This window comes from Ailuropoda melanoleuca, chromosome 16 (assembly GCF_002007445.2).
Source record: "Ailuropoda melanoleuca isolate Jingjing chromosome 16, ASM200744v2, whole genome shotgun sequence".
NCBI lineage: Eukaryota > Metazoa > Chordata > Mammalia > Carnivora > Ursidae > Ailuropoda > Ailuropoda melanoleuca.
This window is the reverse complement of record NC_048233.1, coordinates 51,242,347-51,261,843: the sequence shown is the minus strand read 5'-3', so window position 1 is coordinate 51,261,843 and position 19,497 is coordinate 51,242,347. Positions and strand designations below refer to the sequence as shown.

General features: G+C 37.2%; 1 protein-coding gene and 1 pseudogene across 1 annotated transcript in view; one reads left to right on the top strand and one right to left on the bottom strand.

Annotated features, from left to right (window-relative positions):
- The window catches only part of LOC100472384 (L-lactate dehydrogenase C chain), a 38,719-nt gene that overhangs the window by 693 nt on the left and 18,529 nt on the right, over positions 1-19,497 (bottom strand). Inside the window, exons 5-7 of the mRNA XM_011233500.3 lie at positions 10,668-10,841; positions 7,932-8,049; positions 4,998-5,121 (exon numbers count right to left, since the gene is read on the bottom strand). Coding sequence (XP_011231802.1) covers positions 4,998-5,121; positions 7,932-8,049; positions 10,668-10,841 — 416 coding nt within the window. The remainder of the gene's footprint in view (positions 1-4,997; positions 5,122-7,931; positions 8,050-10,667; positions 10,842-19,497) is intronic.
- On the top strand, positions 10-787 carry LOC105240640 (annotated as a pseudogene).

The following is a 19,497-nucleotide window of genomic DNA, read 5'->3' as shown; positions in this document are numbered from 1 at the left end:
CCAATCCTAATATCCTATGACTATGCAGAGTTTGTGTTCAAGGACATGAAGAACATACCAGAGGCCTTCAAAGGGACCAAGAAAGGCACCATCTACTTTACCCCTAACCAGTTCCATTTTTCTGTCCAAAGAAAAGATGCCGTCCAATCCCTCCTGATACCATTTTATCTGATATAGGACTACAAAATCAAGCAGACTATGTTTGGTGTAAACTACGTCAAGAGAACAGTGAAGGCTCAAGCAGGAAGTGGCTGGGAAGACTGCTTTGTATAAGTTGGCCTTTACACCAAGAGACACCACTGAGTTGGACAATAGATGCTACAGGTAACATCTCAATTCTCCAAAGGTGAAGCCTCCAGTGGAGCCTATAGGTACTCTCACATGCCTAGCAGGACCTTTGTCTTTCCCCTGCCAGTTACCAATGGAATGTACCCCTGTCCTTCTGGCTACTTCTATCCACCACTCCATCTGACTTCTATCCAGGACTTCCCATGACGAACATGGAATAGTTGCAACCATGGCCACCCACCACCCTATTCTGGGCTCCTGGAATCTCCAGCCAGCAGCCCTGATGTTCCTTCCACTCCTGCAGCTGAATCCAAGGTCACAGAAGCAACTGCCAGAGCTAATTACAACCTGGGCAGCAAACACAATGCCTACATGCCCACAAACCAGTTTCTGCCACCTTCCTACTACACCCCCGGAAGATAAGAAGACCCAACAGACCCCTCACAGCTCCCTGCCTTCCACCACTCATTGCTCTTTCTTATCTACCCCTTGGGGTTGAGTCTAGGGTGGGAGGAGGCAGTGGGAAGGTCTTGTTCTTCCTCCGACCTTCCTTATAATTAAACAGTTACCAGGAACTAGCTTGGAGGAAAAGGAAAGGCTCCTTGACCATGGAGTGGTGCCTCCCAGCTTCCCACAACAGCTCAGAGCCCACAGGTGCTACTCAGCCAAGCTTCCTTCTCACCATCTCTGGAACTCTCCTCAGGATCTCAGGGTGTGTCCTTTGCTCCTGTTTCACTCTAGTCTCCCACAGAGGGACTCTGGCCACCTCTTCCACCACAGTGCAGCTCCCTCATTTTGGTAGGCACTATATACTCAACCTCAAAAGCTCCATCACACCCTGCCATATGTCTTCCTCTGAGGGCCCCTGCCAGGCTATACTCACATTCCCTCCACTCTGGTCTGTGCCTAGCCATGGAAGGCCACAGTCCCACCAGACTGTCAGCCCACATTCCCTTCCCAGCCAGGCTCCAGCTCCTGCTCCACTCACCTGGCCTTGCCTTTCCGGCCCTCAGTCATTCTGTTGCTTTTGGAGCTTCAGCATGAGTTGCCAGGGATTGGGTGGTATCAGAAACAAGGCCACTGTGACTGAGGAGGAAGCCCCTCTGCTTTCCTGTTAGTGTTTTGGAAATTTGTTTCCCCTCTGCTTTCTCTGTCTTTCTTCTATAAGGGGCTTCTCGGACTAGAATTGGAGAATGTATATCCATCCCATCATGCCATCTGGGGGCTGCTGGGTGGGCTGGAAATAAGGGTCCTGGACCCTGGGACCTGGCCCTGCCTGGTCCTATGTGCTAACCATGACCTGCTATCCAGCCCCCTCTTCTCTTTAAGCTTCATGCCTGGTTGACAGTATGACCCTGAATACACTAAAATTGGCTCTCCTTTGCTCCTGGACTGGCCATGAAATGAGGAAATGGCTATTTAAAAAGAATCTCCTATATATTCGAAAAAAATTCAGTCAATGTATTAATAAGAAATAAACTGTGTACCCTTTTTTATTTGCTGAAAATGTGAAGTAATAAAATTGAAGTAATTGGGGTAAAAAATATAAAAGTATATGAATGATTATGCTCTTAATGTCAAATGTTTAAGTTTTCCTATAAAATATAACTTATCCATTGATTTGTTCAGTAAAAACTATGAAATTCCCATATTAGTCAATCTCAGTCTCTTCTCAGAGCATTTGACACCTCCCTGACATTGCCTCAGGAGCACCCTAGGGGTAACTGCTTATTCTCCCATATCCCCTGTGTATCCTCAAAAAGGAGGGCTGTGTGCTATCCATTGTGTACTCATTGTCTCTTTCAAATCATTAGTCCCCTACTCTCTTAACATTCCCCCTATTTTTTGAAGCCATCTACTAATGACCATTTACTAACCTCTTGGTTACTCCATCTCATTCATAAAAGACTTACACCTAGCTCACAATCTTTCCTCTCTGTCCCAATTTCTTCGATTAACTTTGGTGACTTCATTGTCCATGTGGATAAACTAACCATAACCAAGTCCCTTTCTTTCCAGTTTCTTGATTCTTCAGCTCATAAAACCTTCTCTTCCCACCCCAAGTATCCTACTGTGGACTTTGTTAGAGGGTCCCTCCATATCCAACTTAGATCCCATGATTCATCCTGTAACCCTTTCACCATACACTAAGACCCTGTGTCCTATTTTAATTTTCAGTTTATAAATATTTCTTGAAGTCCTTATTATTCATTTTCTTTTTATAATTTATTCATTTGTATGTAGATTATATTTAAGCTCAAAGGTCTTGAATTTTGTCTGTGACCCTTCAGCAGAAAGTCAAACCCATTACTAACATGTGTATAAGCCAAAATCTACACCTCCCCCATCCCACCTTTCTACTTTCTCCCCCACTCCCCCTTTCACGCTCTAGCAAGTAAAACCCACACCCACATGAATTCAGCTATCTTCTCTCCCCATTCCTGTGCTCAGAATCCTGGACATAATAAAGTTAATCTTTAACTTACAGTAAAATTAATCAATTAATTTTTCAATTAATGCATACCAACCTTAAATAAGCAACCACCTAACAGTAATTCCTCTTTTTGGGGGGTCAAATCTATTTCTCACTATCTACAAAGATGATTTCAAATTTTCTCAAACATCTGACTTCTCTATACATCCCCTGATTCTCGGTAGATGGTTTTGTCTCTTTTCACTAAAAAGATGGAAGTCATCAGATGCATCCAATGTCACATGATTCACTGCCCATCCTCTATTATCTCCTGTTACAACAAATACCTGTCTCTCCTCCTTTCTAAGGCTAATACCTTCATCTATGCTCTGGATCCCACCCCCTCTGCTTATTACTTCTATCTTCAATATCTTCTTTTATTATCAGTATCTTTTTTAAAAACCCCACAAACTTGCCTGGCCTTGATTTTCCTTTCCAATTACTACTCTCTTTCCTTACCTTCACAGCCAAATACCTCAAAAGAGCTGTTTACACTTGTCTTAATTTCCTCAATATTTCTCAAGGGACCCTCCAAAGGGCCATTTGGCAATATCTGGAGACATTTTTTACTGTCAAAACTGGGGGAAGAGAGTATGCTACTGGCATCTAACAGGCAGAGGCCAGGGATACTGCTAACATTTCACAATGCGCACGACAGCCCTCCAACAACAATGAAGAATTATCTGGCCCAAAGTCAGTAGTGCTGAGGTTAAGAAAACCCTAGTGTACTCCAATCAGGCTTTCATTCCTATTACTTCATTAAACAGCTCCTGCTAAGGTTATCCTTGACCTCTGTCACTTTATCCTCCTGGCATTTTTAATCCTAATTCAAATGACTTCTCAACGCCAATCAACAGAAAACCAATTCTTTCATCTTTAAAGCATCCTCCTCTCTCTTGGTTAGCATGAATCCACATTCTATTCTCTTGGTTTTTCTTTTAACTCTCTGGCCACCACTTCTTAGTCACCTTTGTGGACTCACACTATAAACTCAACTTTTAACACCGGAATTCCTCAAGAATCAATCTCAATCTGTCTTCTCATTTTATTATACTCTCCTTAGGCAAGCTCATTAAAATTCCCAGCTGCAGTTATCAAGTGTAAGGGATACCTGTTGTCTGCGCTTGGCCAGCATCTCGCTGTTGTTGTTGTTGACAGAACCTCTCCTTCCCTTTCAGGAACTGTCTCTCTCCAAACGGACCCACACTTAGAAGTCCAACCTAAAACTCTTTTATGAGTTCCAGAAGCTGTACCCAACTGCCTATTTCCCCTCAGATATTGCAAAGGCACCTGAAATTCAACTTGTCCATAACTGCAAACGTGATCTTTAAATCTGGTTTTCCTTGAGAATTCCCTTCCTCAATGGATATCACTATCTATATAATGGTGCAAAAGAGAAACCTACAATGAGCTTTCATTTCCTTATTTCCCACTTCATTCTGTTACCAAGTCCTACGAATGTTACCTCCTAAATACAATGTCTCTCAAATTCATCCCCTTCTCTTCACCTCTACTACTATCCTTTCTACTCTGGGCTACCGCTCATATTCTTGACAGGTTTCCTCATGTCTACTCTTGTCCCTTTCAAATCTGTTCTCTCCATCACAGCCATAGTAATATTTTTAACATGAAAACTTGCCAGTCCCTTGCTTAAATTCTTTTGATGGCTTTCCATAGCCCTTATGGTAAGTAAGGACCCAAATCCTTTTATAAGGCTTTCAGTGACCAAACCCTGCTTACTTCTTCAGCCTCACCATACACTTCCCTTTGCTCTCTGCATTTCAACAACTGACCTTTTATTCAGACCCACAAGTGCCCTCTACTTATGTCTACCTCCGTTTCTCTGTACATGTGTTCCCTCTGCTTAGACTATCACTCCAGCCTTCCAAATTAACTCCTACTCATTATTCAGAATAGGTCACATTTTACTTCCTTAGGAAGTCTTCCCTTACCATCACCTATCCTTCTACCCAGGGTAGTTGTATTCTCTTCTTGTATACTCTTTAAGTACTTGGTAGTTTTTCATCATAGCACTTATCGTAATTTGTTATTATATATTTACTCTTATAATTATTTTATTAAGTCCATTTCTTTAATTGAACTTTATGAGGTCAGGGCCTTTTTTGTTCACCACTATATCCTCAAAGCCTATATAATGTATATATGCCTGGCACATAGTAGAGACTCAACAAATATTAAAGAAAAGAGGATAAATGAAGAATCAATTTAAGCCTACCTTAACCATAGTAGAAACTGGATGCACTCTCCTAAGATTTTTCAAAATTGACCCTGCCAGATCTGTCACTGACAGTCCAATAGCCCAAGAGGTATACCCTTTCAGCTTGATAATATCATAGGCACTACAGTTGTAGAAAGGAAGAAAATCAAATTCATGGCAAATCAACTCAGAGAAAACATATTGTTTTTCAAGCATCTATTTGAAGTAACCCATATGTCAATGCCACTCCCAGAGATTTCTTCTAGAAATTATTTATGAATAGGCAATAGAAGTTTCTATACTATTTTCATAAACTTCATTATTCACTTTAAATAATAATTAACCCACCCTTCTCTTATCATAAAGGCGGAATACTAGGGCATATGTGGCACTAAAGATGAAACTTTTTTTTGAATTTTTTTTATTGTTGCTTACGTATCCAAACACAGAATCTGATCATCTTGAAGGTTAGCATATACATCTTGCTCGCTACTTAAAACTGTTCCTAGGGTGCCAGTGTAATTTTATATAATTTTAAGCCATGTGTACATATTTTTCATAAGAATAAATCATTAAATCAACAATATATGAAAATATGGGAAAATGTTCATGATACATTTTCAAAGGAAAAAGGCACAGTCCTAAACATTATGCAATTTCTTATCTCAGGGTAGTAAAAAACATCATTCATGTTTATAAAAACTTCAGAATTGCATCAATCCACAAAGTTATTAACAGTGATTATTTTTAAGTGATATTATAAGTGATATTATCTTCTTTACACTTTTCTGAATTTTCTTATTTTCTACAATAAATATGTATTATATTTCTGCATTGCCACCAACAGCAAAGAACAAAGAGGTTTTAACTTAGCATTGAGTTTATTTAGTTCTGAGAAAAGGATCCAGAACAGGAAAAGGAATGTTTGGCATCATTATTCATATCAGGTGGTCTTACAACCATGTAGGCACAGTTTCAAGGCCCCAGGACTGCACACAATACACTTGGTAGCAAAAGGGAAGACTGATGTGTGTATGGACCACCTCAGCACAGGAAAGTTGAGACTGGACTGTACTCATTGTGATATCCTACGTTTTGACTGTCAATCTAAAACCAGGGGTAGAGGGCATGCAGATTGCTGTCAAATGTAGGATTAACTTTCAGACTCTCAATTTAATATGACCAAGACTCTGTGGGGTAAGTAAAAGGAAAGAGAGAGAGACTCTGCCTAGTGATTGATTGAATGATGATGTATGAGTTGAAGAAAGCCCTGCAGTAGATAACTGGGGAAAAATCTTACCAGTGGAATCTGGATGACAGATCTACCCTCTCAGGGGTTAACAAAACAGACTAACAAAGAGAAAAGGGTTGAGAAAAAAAATGGCTAAAAATATAATCCTTTAGTTGTTATTAAGCATCCTAATGAAAATAAAACTGCTGGTATAAAGAGAAGGGTAAAGGGAGAAAACAGAACAAGCAGTTTTAAGGCTACTATCTTAAGACAAAAACTGATAGCTCTGTTAAAAACCTGGAAGGACATCCTATTAAATCACGATGTCACTCCCCTGCAGTTGTTGGTTAGCCACTGGAAAATCAGAGGCTATAATGTAAAAGAGTTGAGTATAGCTGATGTATAGAGAGTCAGACACTTATTTTACTTTTTTTTTTAAGATTTTTATTTATTTATTTGACAGAGATAGAGACAGCCAGCGAGAGAGGGAACACAAGCAGGAGGAGTGGGAGAGGAAGAAGCAGGCTCATAGCAGAGGAGCCTGATGTGGGGCTCGATCCCACAATGCGGGGATCACGCCCCGAGCCGAAGGCAGACACTTAACCGCTGTGCCACCCAGGTGCCCCAGACACTTATTTTACTTTTAAGTAAACCTAGTTAACTTCTGATCATCTGATCAATTTCATGTTTCTTTTCATCAAATCATTTGATGAACACTTAATAATTTCTAGGTACTGTTTTAAGCATTTTACATGTACTAACCCATTTACTGTTCATAATAACCTTCTAAGGTAGGCTCTATTATTCTCCCCATTTAAACATGAGGAAAATGATGTGCAGCATTATTTACAATAGCCAAAATATGGAAGCCACCCAAGTGCCCATCAATAGATGAATGGATAAAGACGATGTGCTGGAATATTACTTATCCGTAAAAAAGAATGAAATCTTACCATTTGAAACAACATGGATAAACTTAGATGGCATTATGCTAAGTGAAATAAAACAGAGAAATACTAGTGCCATACAATTTCTCTTATATGTGGAATATAAAAGACAAAACAAACAAAAAACAGAGTCTTAAATATAGAAAAGAAACTAGTAGTTGCCAGAGGGGAGGTAGTGGAGGGATGGGCAAGATAGATAAAAGGGATTAATAAAAATAAACTTCTAGTTATGAAATAAATAAGTGATGGAGATGAAAAGCATGGCATAAAGAATATAGCTAATAATATTTAATAATATTGTATGATGACAGATGGTGACTACACTTATTGTGGTGAGCACTGATTAATGTATGGAATTGTCAATCAATATCAGTATGTTATATACCTGAAACTAGTATAACATTGTATGCTAATTATACTTCAACATAAGAAAAAGATGAAACTGAGCTTTTAATATTTTTAATAAGTTCTCAATATCATACCACTAATAAATGGTGAAGCCAGGTTTCAAGCCTCAGCAAACTGGCTGCAAAGTCTATGATCATAATCACTATGCTACATTACCCTCAAATACATATGAGTTCTTGTGAAATCATAAGCAGATTTTCCTTTTTAAAAAATGACCCCCAAAGAAAGCTATGAATTTGGGGATTTTCAGAAGGTTAGAGTTATTTCTCTCACAAGAGGCAAGGGTCAATTATATACTTTTTGTCTGTGAAACTAATTCTTAAGCCTGATTATTAAGGCACTGAGACATTGAATGAGTACTGTTACCTTTCAACAACTTGTTTGTGGATATTTTTCCACTGGTCTTTGTCTGAATCCGTTCCTAATTTAGGGTCTAGAGTCTTCAGAGCAACACCAGCAACATTCACCCCACTCCATAAGGGCACTAAAAGAAATATATCTCAGAATAAACTCTTCTTTCCAGTACTGCATCAGTTCTTTGAGTTCAATGGGTTTATATTATAAAGTTAGGTTACTACCTTACACATACATAAAAATAAGTTTAAAATGGACAAAAGAAAGAAATGTAAAAAACCAAAATTATAAACTATTAGAAAAATATACAGAAGTTATTCATAATTTTGTGGTATAGGAGGCATTTAAAGCAAGATGCAACCACAGAATCCACAAAGAAAAGGAGAAGATAAAATATCATAAACCACCAGAGGGAAAGAGCAATAAATACTACCCAACAGTAACAAAGAGCTGACAGGGAATAACTGTCAACCTAGAATCTCATATCAGTTAAACTGTCATTTGAGAATGAAGTGAAACTATTACACTTTCATATAAACAAAACTGACAGGATATACTTCAGGAAGAAAGAATTAAATCAAATCGAGGGGAAGGATTTAGATACAGGAAATAAAGATAAGCAATACCACTGGCAAACATGTACACAAATCCAGACAGGTATTATACTTAAATAGTAATAACTAGTTTGGGGATATGAACACAGAATGGAATGCAAAAAGTAGTTAATACAGTTCCCCCTTGAACAACACGTGTTTGAACTGTGTGAGTCCAATTTTACATGAATTTTTTTTTCCAAAAACTATATTGGAAAATGTTTCGGAGATGTGCAACAATTTGAAAAAACTTGCAGATGAACCAGGTATTATTATAAAGAAAACAGCATATAAGATATATAACATACTTTGATTTAATTAACTGCTTATGTTATCACTAAGGTTTCCAGTCAAGAGTAGGCTACTAGTAATTAAGTTTTGGTGGAATCAAAAGTTATACAAAGATTTTCAACTGTGTGGGGATTGGAGCCCCTAACCTCCATGTTGTTCAAGGGTCAACCATAATTACTATGTGAGAGAACAAGGCCAATCAAACTTTATACATTCTAAGGCCTATGTATTATTCCAAAGAAGAATAAACACACTAATTATTTTGAGGTCAAGCATGAATATAGGTAACCACTTACAAAGTGAGTGTATAACCCAAAGTAATAGAGGAAATTAAAGAAAGTTTAATTGATCCAGTAGAAAGTAGAAAAGAAAAAAGAAACAAAAGAAAATCTCACTAAATAAAACAATAAATATATTCAAATCAATACCAATCAGAATATGCTACTTTATAAAAAATAAAATTATGGAGTATTAAGTGTGAGACATAAAAACATACCTAGAAAAATTATTTTTAATGACTTTGTGGAGGAAGAACTGAGTAAGAAAATAACACAAGCAAACAGAGTCAAATTAAGGCACTGGTGAAACAAATATTTATCCAAATCAAATCAAAAACATTTATTTTAAAAAGTAAAACACTAAAGGGGCGCCTGGGTGGCACAGCGGTTAAGCATCTGCCTTCAGCTCAGGGCGTGATCCCGGCGTTATGGGATCGAGCCCCACGTCAGGCTCCTCTGCTGTGAGCCTGCTTCTTCCTCTCCCTCTCCCCCTGCTTGTGTTCCCTCTCTCGCTGTGTCTCTATCTCTGTCGAATAAATAAAATCTTTAAAAAAAAAAAAAAAAGAAAAACACTACGATATGAGAAGTTAAGCTTGAGAAAAGGAAGGACAGTAATTGAGAGAGGTCATGAAAGTGTCTTCTGCTGCATTTACCAGAGTGGTAATTACACAGATGTGTTCACTATTTGATGATTTATTAAGCTATAAATTTATATTCTGTATAATTGTTCTGCATATGTTATATATACTTAAATGAAAAAATGTTTTAAAGTATACAATAAATTTTATCACGATTTAAAAAAATATTTATTACACTATGACCCTTGAAGTATAAGGAAAATAGAAGAGCTCATTAAATGTTTTGAATTAATGAATGATCGAATGAATAAACAAATGGTCCCTATTCCCTATAAAATGGGTTTATTGACATTATGGAAAGATTTGCACATATGACACAATTAGAGAACATTTTAAGAAGTAGAAAGTTCTAACTGTGCAACAGATATTAAATGTTTAAGTTCAAAAGAGAAAAAGGCTCATGTGGTCTAAGTAATAATTTAAACCACATATTATATAATTTTACTTACATAAAAAATCTGAAATAAACAAATCAGAAAGTAGATTAGTGGTTGCCTGGGGCTGGGTGGTGTGAGCACAGGAATGGGAATTTCTTTTTGGGGTGATGAAAATGTTCTGTAATTATCTTGTAGTAATGATTGCACAACTCTTTGAATATACTAAAATCCAGTGAATTATATACTTTAAATAGATGAATTTTATAGTATGTGAATTATATCTTAATAATGCTGTTGTTAAAAAAGTCACACTAAGTTAAGTTCTCCAGATAAGAGAAACACTCATTGACTTTTAAAACCACTATACGTTATGTGCACTATTTTATGAGAGGTAGCTAAATCCATGAACAGAAGACAAAGTATAGGAATAGGAAAAGATATACCAGGGCAATACCAACAAAATGAAAGTTATGTAGCTATATTAATATCAGAAAAAAATAGACTTTAAAGAAAATAAGCAGGATTAGAGATAAGAAATATGATTACATAATGATAATAGGTTTATACTTACCACTAGAATCACCATGTTCTCCAATAATCCAACCATGGCAGCTTGTGGGATGGACACCCAACTTCTCTCCAATTAGGTAACGGAAACGAGCAGAGTCTAGATTGCAACCACTGCCAATTACACGAGTTGCAGGTAAGCCACTTAGCTTCCAGACCACATACGTCAAAATATCCACTAGGAGGAACAATTTGTTGGAAAAAAAATGGTAACTTCTTTCTACAATTTCCTTTGCTAAATAGATAAATTGTCTTTTTTTACTTTTATTTTTAATTTTTCTTAAGTAGGTTCCATCATGGAACCCAACGTGGGCTTGAACTCATGACCCTGAGTCAAGACCTGAGCTCAGATCAAGAGTTGGATGCTTAACCAACTGAGCCACCCAGGCACTGCTAGATAAATTGTCTTAAAATAAAATACAGATTCATTACAGAGTTCAAAGGGAAGCAAGTCAACAAATAAATAAGGATTGTCTCTCACATAGGTGTTAAAAAGTTTAAATTATTCATGATAAGGATTTTAAAGCAAAAAAAAAAAACCCTTTTGAGATAATGTATGTATCTATCTGTGTATTAAATAAGCAGTCAATTAATTCTACCTTCTTAAGCAACACCTAGATTTCGCCTCTCCCATACCACAGCCTCATCTAATCTGTCAGCATTTCCCACCCAGAATAAGGCCACATGCATGATCAGGGCTACATGCAGTTGTGAACGATAAAATTCAACATTCAGTCATGATTAAAAAAAAAAAAACTTTTGGGGGCACCTGGGTGGCTCAGCCAGTTTAGCATCAGACTCTTGATGTTGGCTCGGGTCATGATCTCAGGGTCCTGGGATGGAGCCCTTCGTTGAGCTCCAATTTGGGCTTCCTGCTGAGCAAGTCTGTTTAAGATTCTCTCTCTCCCTCTCCCTTTGCCCCTCCCCCCTGCTCGAGTGGGCTCTTCTCTCTCCCTAAATAAATTAATTAAATCTTTTTAAAAAAGAAACAAAACTTTCTGCAACTATGAAACGAAGGGAATTTCATAAAAAACACATTAAACATCATACTCAATAATGAAAGACTGAATGCTTTCCCCACAAGAAAAAGAATTAGGCAAGTATGTGCCCTCTCAATGCTTGTGCAAGGCTGACATGCCACTAACAACGGAGGATATAGATATAAATGGTGTTCATTGGAGAAAATCTTAGAAGCAGAGAAATAAGGAACCCCACTGTGTACACTGAACTTTCATTATTCCACAGCATAGGTTAGGCAGGGATCCTCTGTACACAATATAGCCAAGTGCAGAGGAGCCTCCTTTGGCTAGCAAGCTGGGTGCTTTCTAGAAACTCCTCCAAGAACAAGAAGAAGCCCCAACACCACACTGTTACATAGCTTTGGAGGGGGAAAAGAACACTTAAGTTTCCTTAAGTAACAAGAAATTTATCAAGGAATATCTGGGTCCAGCAACGATGGTAAGGAGTATGTATTTCCAGGACCAAGGTCTACATACCAAGGGCCCCAGAAAGAACCTTGCATGCCAGGGATGCTGATATCAGCTTAAGGCTTTGCTGTCTCTCCACAAGCTGGCTCAGCTCAGCTGATACAGTTCTCTGTTAAAGCACCAAAATGAGGAAGGAAACAAACCTCCAGAATCATGCAGCTTTGTATCTCATTATTACTTACATTCACTATTGTATTGGAGGTCCTAACCAGTGAAAAAAGGCAACAAAATAAAAAGGTCTTCAAATTGAAAAGAAAGAATTAAAATTAATGAAACTATGTCTACAGATGACATGATAATATACACAGAATATCCTAAGAATCTGAATAAAATTACTAGAATTAGCAAGTGAACTTAGCAACATTTTCAAGATACATAGTCAATATAAAAAATATTTTAAAAAAACAGTATTTCTATATACTAGCACAAGCAACAGGAAAATGAAATATAAAGACTACTTTTTTCATAATAGCATCAAAAATATGAAATGCTTAGGGATAATTTAATAAACTTTGTGTAAGACCTATACCCTGAAAACTACAAAACGCTGCTAAAAGAGAATAAATGAGACATACATACATGAAAAGATATTCCACATTCATGGACTGGAAGACTCAATAGCATTCAGATACAATCTCCAAATTAATCTATAGATCTAACACAATCCCACTTAACATTCCAGCATGTGGTTTTATAGAAATGGATGAGCTAATTGTAAAATTTATGTGAAAATGAAAACACATAATACCCAAAGTAATTTTAGAAAAGAATAGAGAAAAAAAAGAAAATAAGAACAAAGAGAATTTACATTAACTGATTTGAAGATTTAGTGTAATCAAGATAATGTGATAATAACAATGAATATATATGGAGATCAATGAAAAAAATAGAGAATCTAGAAATAGACTACCATAAATGATAATTTTCAAAAAAGTTGTCAAAGCAATTCAAATGGGAAAAAAAGTATTTTTAACAAATGTTGCTAGAAAAACTAGATAACATCATTGAAAAAAATGAATGACACCCTACATCAAATGCTAAAATTAATATGAAATGAGTTACAGTCCTAAATATAAAAGATAAAATGATCAAACTTATAGAAAATAATAAAGAAGAAAATCTTCAGACTTAGGGTGGGCTAAAGGTTTCTTGGCTAAAAGTCAAAAGAGCATAGGGGTGTCTGGGTGGCTCCATTGGCCAGCTCCTGATTTTGGCTCAGGTCATAATCTCAAGGTCATGAGGGCAAGCCCCTAGTCCGGCTCTGCACTCAGGGCTGAGTCAGCCTGAGATCTTCTCCCTCCGCACCTCTTTCCCCGCTCATGCTCACTCTCCCTCTCTCAAATAAATAAATCTTTTAAAAATAATAATAATAAAAGTCAAAAGAGCATAAAATATAAATAAGAAATTGATAACTGGACTTCAACAAATGACATACTTTACTCTTTAAAAAATATCTTTAAGGGGCACCTGGGTGGCACAGCGGTTAAGCGTCTGCCTTCGGCTCAGGGCGTCATCCCAGCATTATGGGATCGAGCCCCACGTCAGGCTCCTCTGCTATGAGCCTGCTTCTTCCTCTCCCTCTCCCCCTGCTTGTGTTCCCTCTCTTGCTGGCTGTCTCTATCTCTGTCCAATAAATAAATAAATAAATAAATAAATAAATAAATAAATACATAAAAATATATATCTTTAAGAACACAAAAAGGCAAGCAAGAGACTTGAGAGAAATTTATGCAATACTTATATCTGACAAAGGGACTTGTATATAGTGTATATAAGAACTCTTATGATTCAACAATTAAAAGTTGAGGTATAGGTCAAAAGAATTAAAAGTCAAAATAACTAATTTTTAGGGGCGCCTGGGTGGCACGGCGGTTAAGCATCTGCCTTCGGCTCAGGGCGTGATCCTGGCGTTATGGGATCGAGCCCCACGTCAGGCTCCTCTGCTATGAGCCTGCTTCTTCCTCTCCCACTCCCCCTGCTTGTGTTCCCTCTCTCTGTCAAATAAATGAATAAAATCTTTAATAAAAAATCTAATTTTTAAATATTAACAAAAGATATGAATAGACCATTCACAAAAGAAAATATACTAATAGCCAAGGAACACATGAAAAATGCTCAACATCTTTGATCATGAAGGGAATATAGTTAATTAAAACCATAATGAAGGGTGCCTGGGTGGCTCAGATGGTTAAGCATCTGCCTTCGGCTCAGGTCATGATTTCCAGGTCCTGGGATCGAGCCCCATGTTGTCAGGCTCCTAGCTCAGCAGGGAGTTTTCTTCTTCTTTTCCCTCTGCCTCTCCCCCTGCTTATGCTCTCTCTGCCTCTCTCTCTCTCTCAAAAGAATAAATAAAATCCCTAAAAATAAAGTAAAACCATAATAGAATGACTAAAATTGAGAAGACTGACAATACCAAATGTTGACAAGGATATAGAACAAGTAGGACTCTCTTCGACTGCTGATGGGAATGTAAAATGAATGATCACTTTGAAAAAAATCGTTTGGCAGCTTCGAACAGAGTTAAACATATACATCCCATATAAGCCACCCAGGTATTTACCCAGAGAAAAAATGACATACACCCATGAAAATACTTGTTCACAAACGTTTACAGCAGCTTTATTCATAATAGCCAAAAACTGGAAAAAACAAAATCTACCAATGGATAAATGGATATGAATGGATAAACAAAGAGGACTTAAAATTATTTAAAAGAATAATTACTCTTCAGCAGTAAAAAAAGAAGAGATCACTGATCTACCAAACAAGATGGATGAATCCCAAAATAATCATGCTAGGTGAAAGAAGCCAGACAAAAAAGATTATATATGATTCCATTATATGAGATTTCAGAAAATGGGGTCAGAGGTAGGATAAGGGACAGACTGCAAAGAGGCACAAGAAAACTTTCAGAGGTAATGGAAATGTACTTATCTTGATTATAGCGGTGGTTTCATGAGTGATTACATCTATCAATACTCATTGTGGAATGATGTTAGCAACACAGCCAAATAAGACATATCTTCTCACCACCTACCCCTCAAAATCAACAATCTACCATCCACCCATGGACCAAAGAGCTTTTGTTGGAGCAGTGGGATCCAGCACTATACACCAAGGAACCCAGAAGGAGACTCACTCACCCATGTGTCAGGCATGTAATAGGAACAGAGGCCAGAGTCCCAGCTGTGGACCCCGCAATGGCACATGAGCCAATTCCAGCCCCACTTTACTGCAATCCAGGAGCCCCTGGAAAACAATGTCTTGGACAATCCACCCATGGATAGGACACCTTTCTGGAAGTCTAGGTTTCCAGCACAGAAGTCCCAGCACACTACTGGGGCAAAATAATATGAGTTTGGATACACTGAAGAGGGTAAGAGGAACAGTTTGACTTTACTTGCCTCACTCCTTCCCCATGGTAGAAGAGCTCAGTGTCAAAAGAGATCTTCTTAGCTCATGATTTCTCCCACAAAGGAAAGTCAGAGTGTGTGAGTAAGCACCCACCTTCACTAGCTATGCAAACTGCTGCCAAAGAAGCCCATTTCTATCTCACCCCACCCAAAGTATTGAGTCCTGAGCTGCATGACTGGGAAATGAGAAGAAGCTAAGACAGTGGCAGACAGGATTCTCAAAGGGGCATTATGGGACATAGATACTACTAAATGTGTTGTAGACTCCATCAGGAAGTATGCCCATGAGCCACTGGGATGCCTTGTCAGTGGGTCCCCCTAACTAACCCAGAGGCAACCCCAGCATTCCACACACAGACCCCCATACACACTCCACTGTGGTTGGCTTCCAGTATGTACTTTCAATGGCAAGAGCGAGCATTAACAAACAGCTAGTGAGCACAGACAGAAAGCTGATCCAAAACTGTGGGTCAGAAAGAGACTGCAAACTTCAACTTCAGCCACATCCTTGGGAAAGCAAAAGAGAAATGCTCAGCACCCGGCCTACTACATCCAAGGTCAAAATGAGGCATAGAAGCTTAAAAATTCTGCCACAACAGGATGTAAGATGTGTGGAGCACGCATATACATAGGTCTGAGAAAGCCTCAGAATCCTTAGCAGGGCTGACAAGACATTTCTGTACTGAACTAAGTTGGTAAAGACTAGAGGAGGTTACAGCTACTTCAAATGCAAAGATAGTAACGCAAGACTTCAAGGAACATAAAAATATCAGGGAAACATGACAGTACCAAAGGATCTCAATAATTTTCCAGTAACCAACCCCAAAGACATGGAAATCTGTGATTTAGCAAACAAAGAATTCAAAATATCTGGCTTAAGGAAGCTAAATGAGCTACAAGGAAACAGAAATAGTTCAGTGAAATCAGGAAAACAAAATGAGAAATTTAAGGAAGTGATAAAAATCATAAAAAACCAAATTCTAGAGTTGAAGAATACAGTGAGCAAAATAAAACTGCAACAGATAGCATCAACAACAGACGGGATCAAGAAAAAAGAACCTGCTGAACTTAGTAGATATATTCAGAATATTCCATCCGAAAACATCAGAATACACATTCTTCTCAAGTGCACCAGAATGATCATATATAAGGTCACAAAACAAGCCTCAACAAATACAAAAAGATTGAAATCAAACCATGCACGTTTTCTGACCACGACACTGTGAAACTAGAAGTTAACCACAAGAAAAATTTGGAAAGACCACAAATACATGGAGGTTAAACAACATGCTACTAAACAATGAATGGGTCAACCAGGAAATCAAAGAAGAAATTTTAAAATATACATGGAAACAAATGAAAATGAAAACACAATGGTCCAAAACCTTTGGGATGTAGTAAAAGCAGTCCTAAGAAGGAACTATATAGCAATAACTGCCTACCTCAAGAAGCAAGGAAAATCTCAAACAACCTAACCTCATACCAGAAAAAGAATAACAAAGCATAAAGCCAGCAGAAGGAAGGAAATAATAAAGATTAGAGCAGAAATAAAAGATATAGAACTAAAAAAACCATAGAACAGATAAATGAAACCAGGAGCTGGTTCTTTGAAAAAATTAATGAAATTGATAAACCTCTAGCCAAACATCAAAAAGAAAAGATAAAGGACCCAAGTAAATAAAATCACAAATAAGAGAGGAGAAATAACAACCAACACCATAGAAATACAAACAATTAGAAGATTATGAAAAACTATATGCCAACAAATTGGACAACCTAGAAGTGGATAAATTCCTAGAAACATATAAATTACCAGCAAAGAAATTGAATCAGTAATCAAAAAACTCCCAGCAAACAAGAGTCCGTGACCAGATGGCTTTACGGGCAAATTCTACCAAACTCTTAAAGAAGAGTTAATACCTATTCTTCTCAAATTATTCCAAAAAATAGAAAAGGAAGGAAAATTTCCAAATTCATTCTACAAGGCCAGCGTTACCCTGATACCAAAACCAGATAAAGACACCACTAAAAAAGAGAACTACAGGCCAGTATCTCTGATGAACATAGATGCAAAAATTCTCAATAAAATACTAGCAAACCAAATCCAACAATATATTAAAAAATAATTCACCACAATCAAGTGGGATTTATTCCTGGGTTGTGAGAATGGTTCAATATTCTCAAATCAATCAATGTGATACATCACATTAATAAAAGAAAAAGTAGGAACCATATGATTATTTCAATAGATGCAGAAAAAGCATTTCACAAAGCATGACATCCATTCATGATAAAAACCCTCAACAGTGTAGATTTAGAGGGAACATAGCTCAACATAATAAAAGCCATATATGAAAAACCCACAGCTATTATCATCCTCAATGGGGAAAACCTGAGAGCTTTTCTCTATGGTCAGGAAGAAGACAGCGATGTTCATTCTCACCACTTTTATCCAACATAGTACTGGAAGTCTTAGCCACAGCAATCACACAACAAAAAGGAACAAAAGGCATCCAAATCGGCAAGGAAAAAGAGAAACTTTCAGTATTTGCACATGACATGATTCTATGCATAGAAAACCCAAAAGAATCCACAAAAAACCTGCTAGAACTGATAAATTCAGTAAAGTCGCAGGATATAAAATCAAGAGAAATCTGTTATATTTCTATACACTAATAATGAAGCAGCAGAAAGAGAAATTAAGGAATCAATCCCATTTATAATTGCAACAAAAACAATAAGATACCTAGGAATAAACCTAACCAAAGAAATGAAAGACCTATACTCTGAAAACTGTGAAGCACTGATGAAAGAAACTGAAGATGACACAAAGAAATGGAAAGACATTCCATGCTCATGGATTGGAAGAACAAACATTGTTAAAATGTCCATGCTGCCCAAAGCAATTTGCACATTTAATGTAATCCCTCTCAAAATATCAACAGCATTTTTCACAGAGCTAGAACAAACAATCCTAATTTGTATAGAACCACAGAAGACCCCAAATAGCCAAAGCAACCTTGAAAAATAAAAGCAAACATGGAGACATCACAGTCCTGGACTTCAAGTTATATTATAAAGCTGTAGTGATCAAAACAGTATGGTACTGGCAAAAAGAGACATCTAGATCAATGGAATCGAACAGAAAACCCAGAAATAACCCCACAACTATATGGTCAATTAATTTTCGACAAAGCAGGAAAGAATATTCAATGGGAAAAAGACAGTCTCTTCAATAAATGAGGTTGTGAAAACTGGACAGCCACATGCAAAAGAATGAAACTGGACCACTTTCTTACACCATACTCAAAAGTAAACTCAAAATGGATGAAAGACCTATACATGACACAGGAAACCATTAAAATCCAAGAAGAAAGCACAGGCAGTAACCTCTTTGACATAAGCCATAGCAACTTCTTTCTCGATATATCTCCTAAGGCAAAGGAAACCAAATCAAAAATAAATTATTGGGACTACATCAAAGTAAAAGGCTTCTGCAGAGCAAAAGAAATAATCAACAAAACTAAAAGGCAACCTATGGAATGGGAGAAGATACTCGCAAATGATGTATCTGATAAAAGGTTAGTATCCAAAATATGTAGGCCAGTGATGGGTATTAAGGAGGGCACATATTGCATGGTGCACTGGGTGTTATACACAAATAATGAATCATGGAACACTACATCAAAAACTAAGAATATGCTATATGGTGACTAACATAACATAATAAAAAATTATTATTAAAAAAATATGTAAAGAACTTACAAAATTCAACATCCTCCAAATGAATAACCCAATTAAAAAACAGGCAAAAGACATGAATAAACATTTTTCCAAAGAAAACATACAGATACATGAAAACATGCTCATTATTCATCATCAGGGAAATACAAATCAAAACCACCACAACATATCACCTCACTTTTTTGTCAGA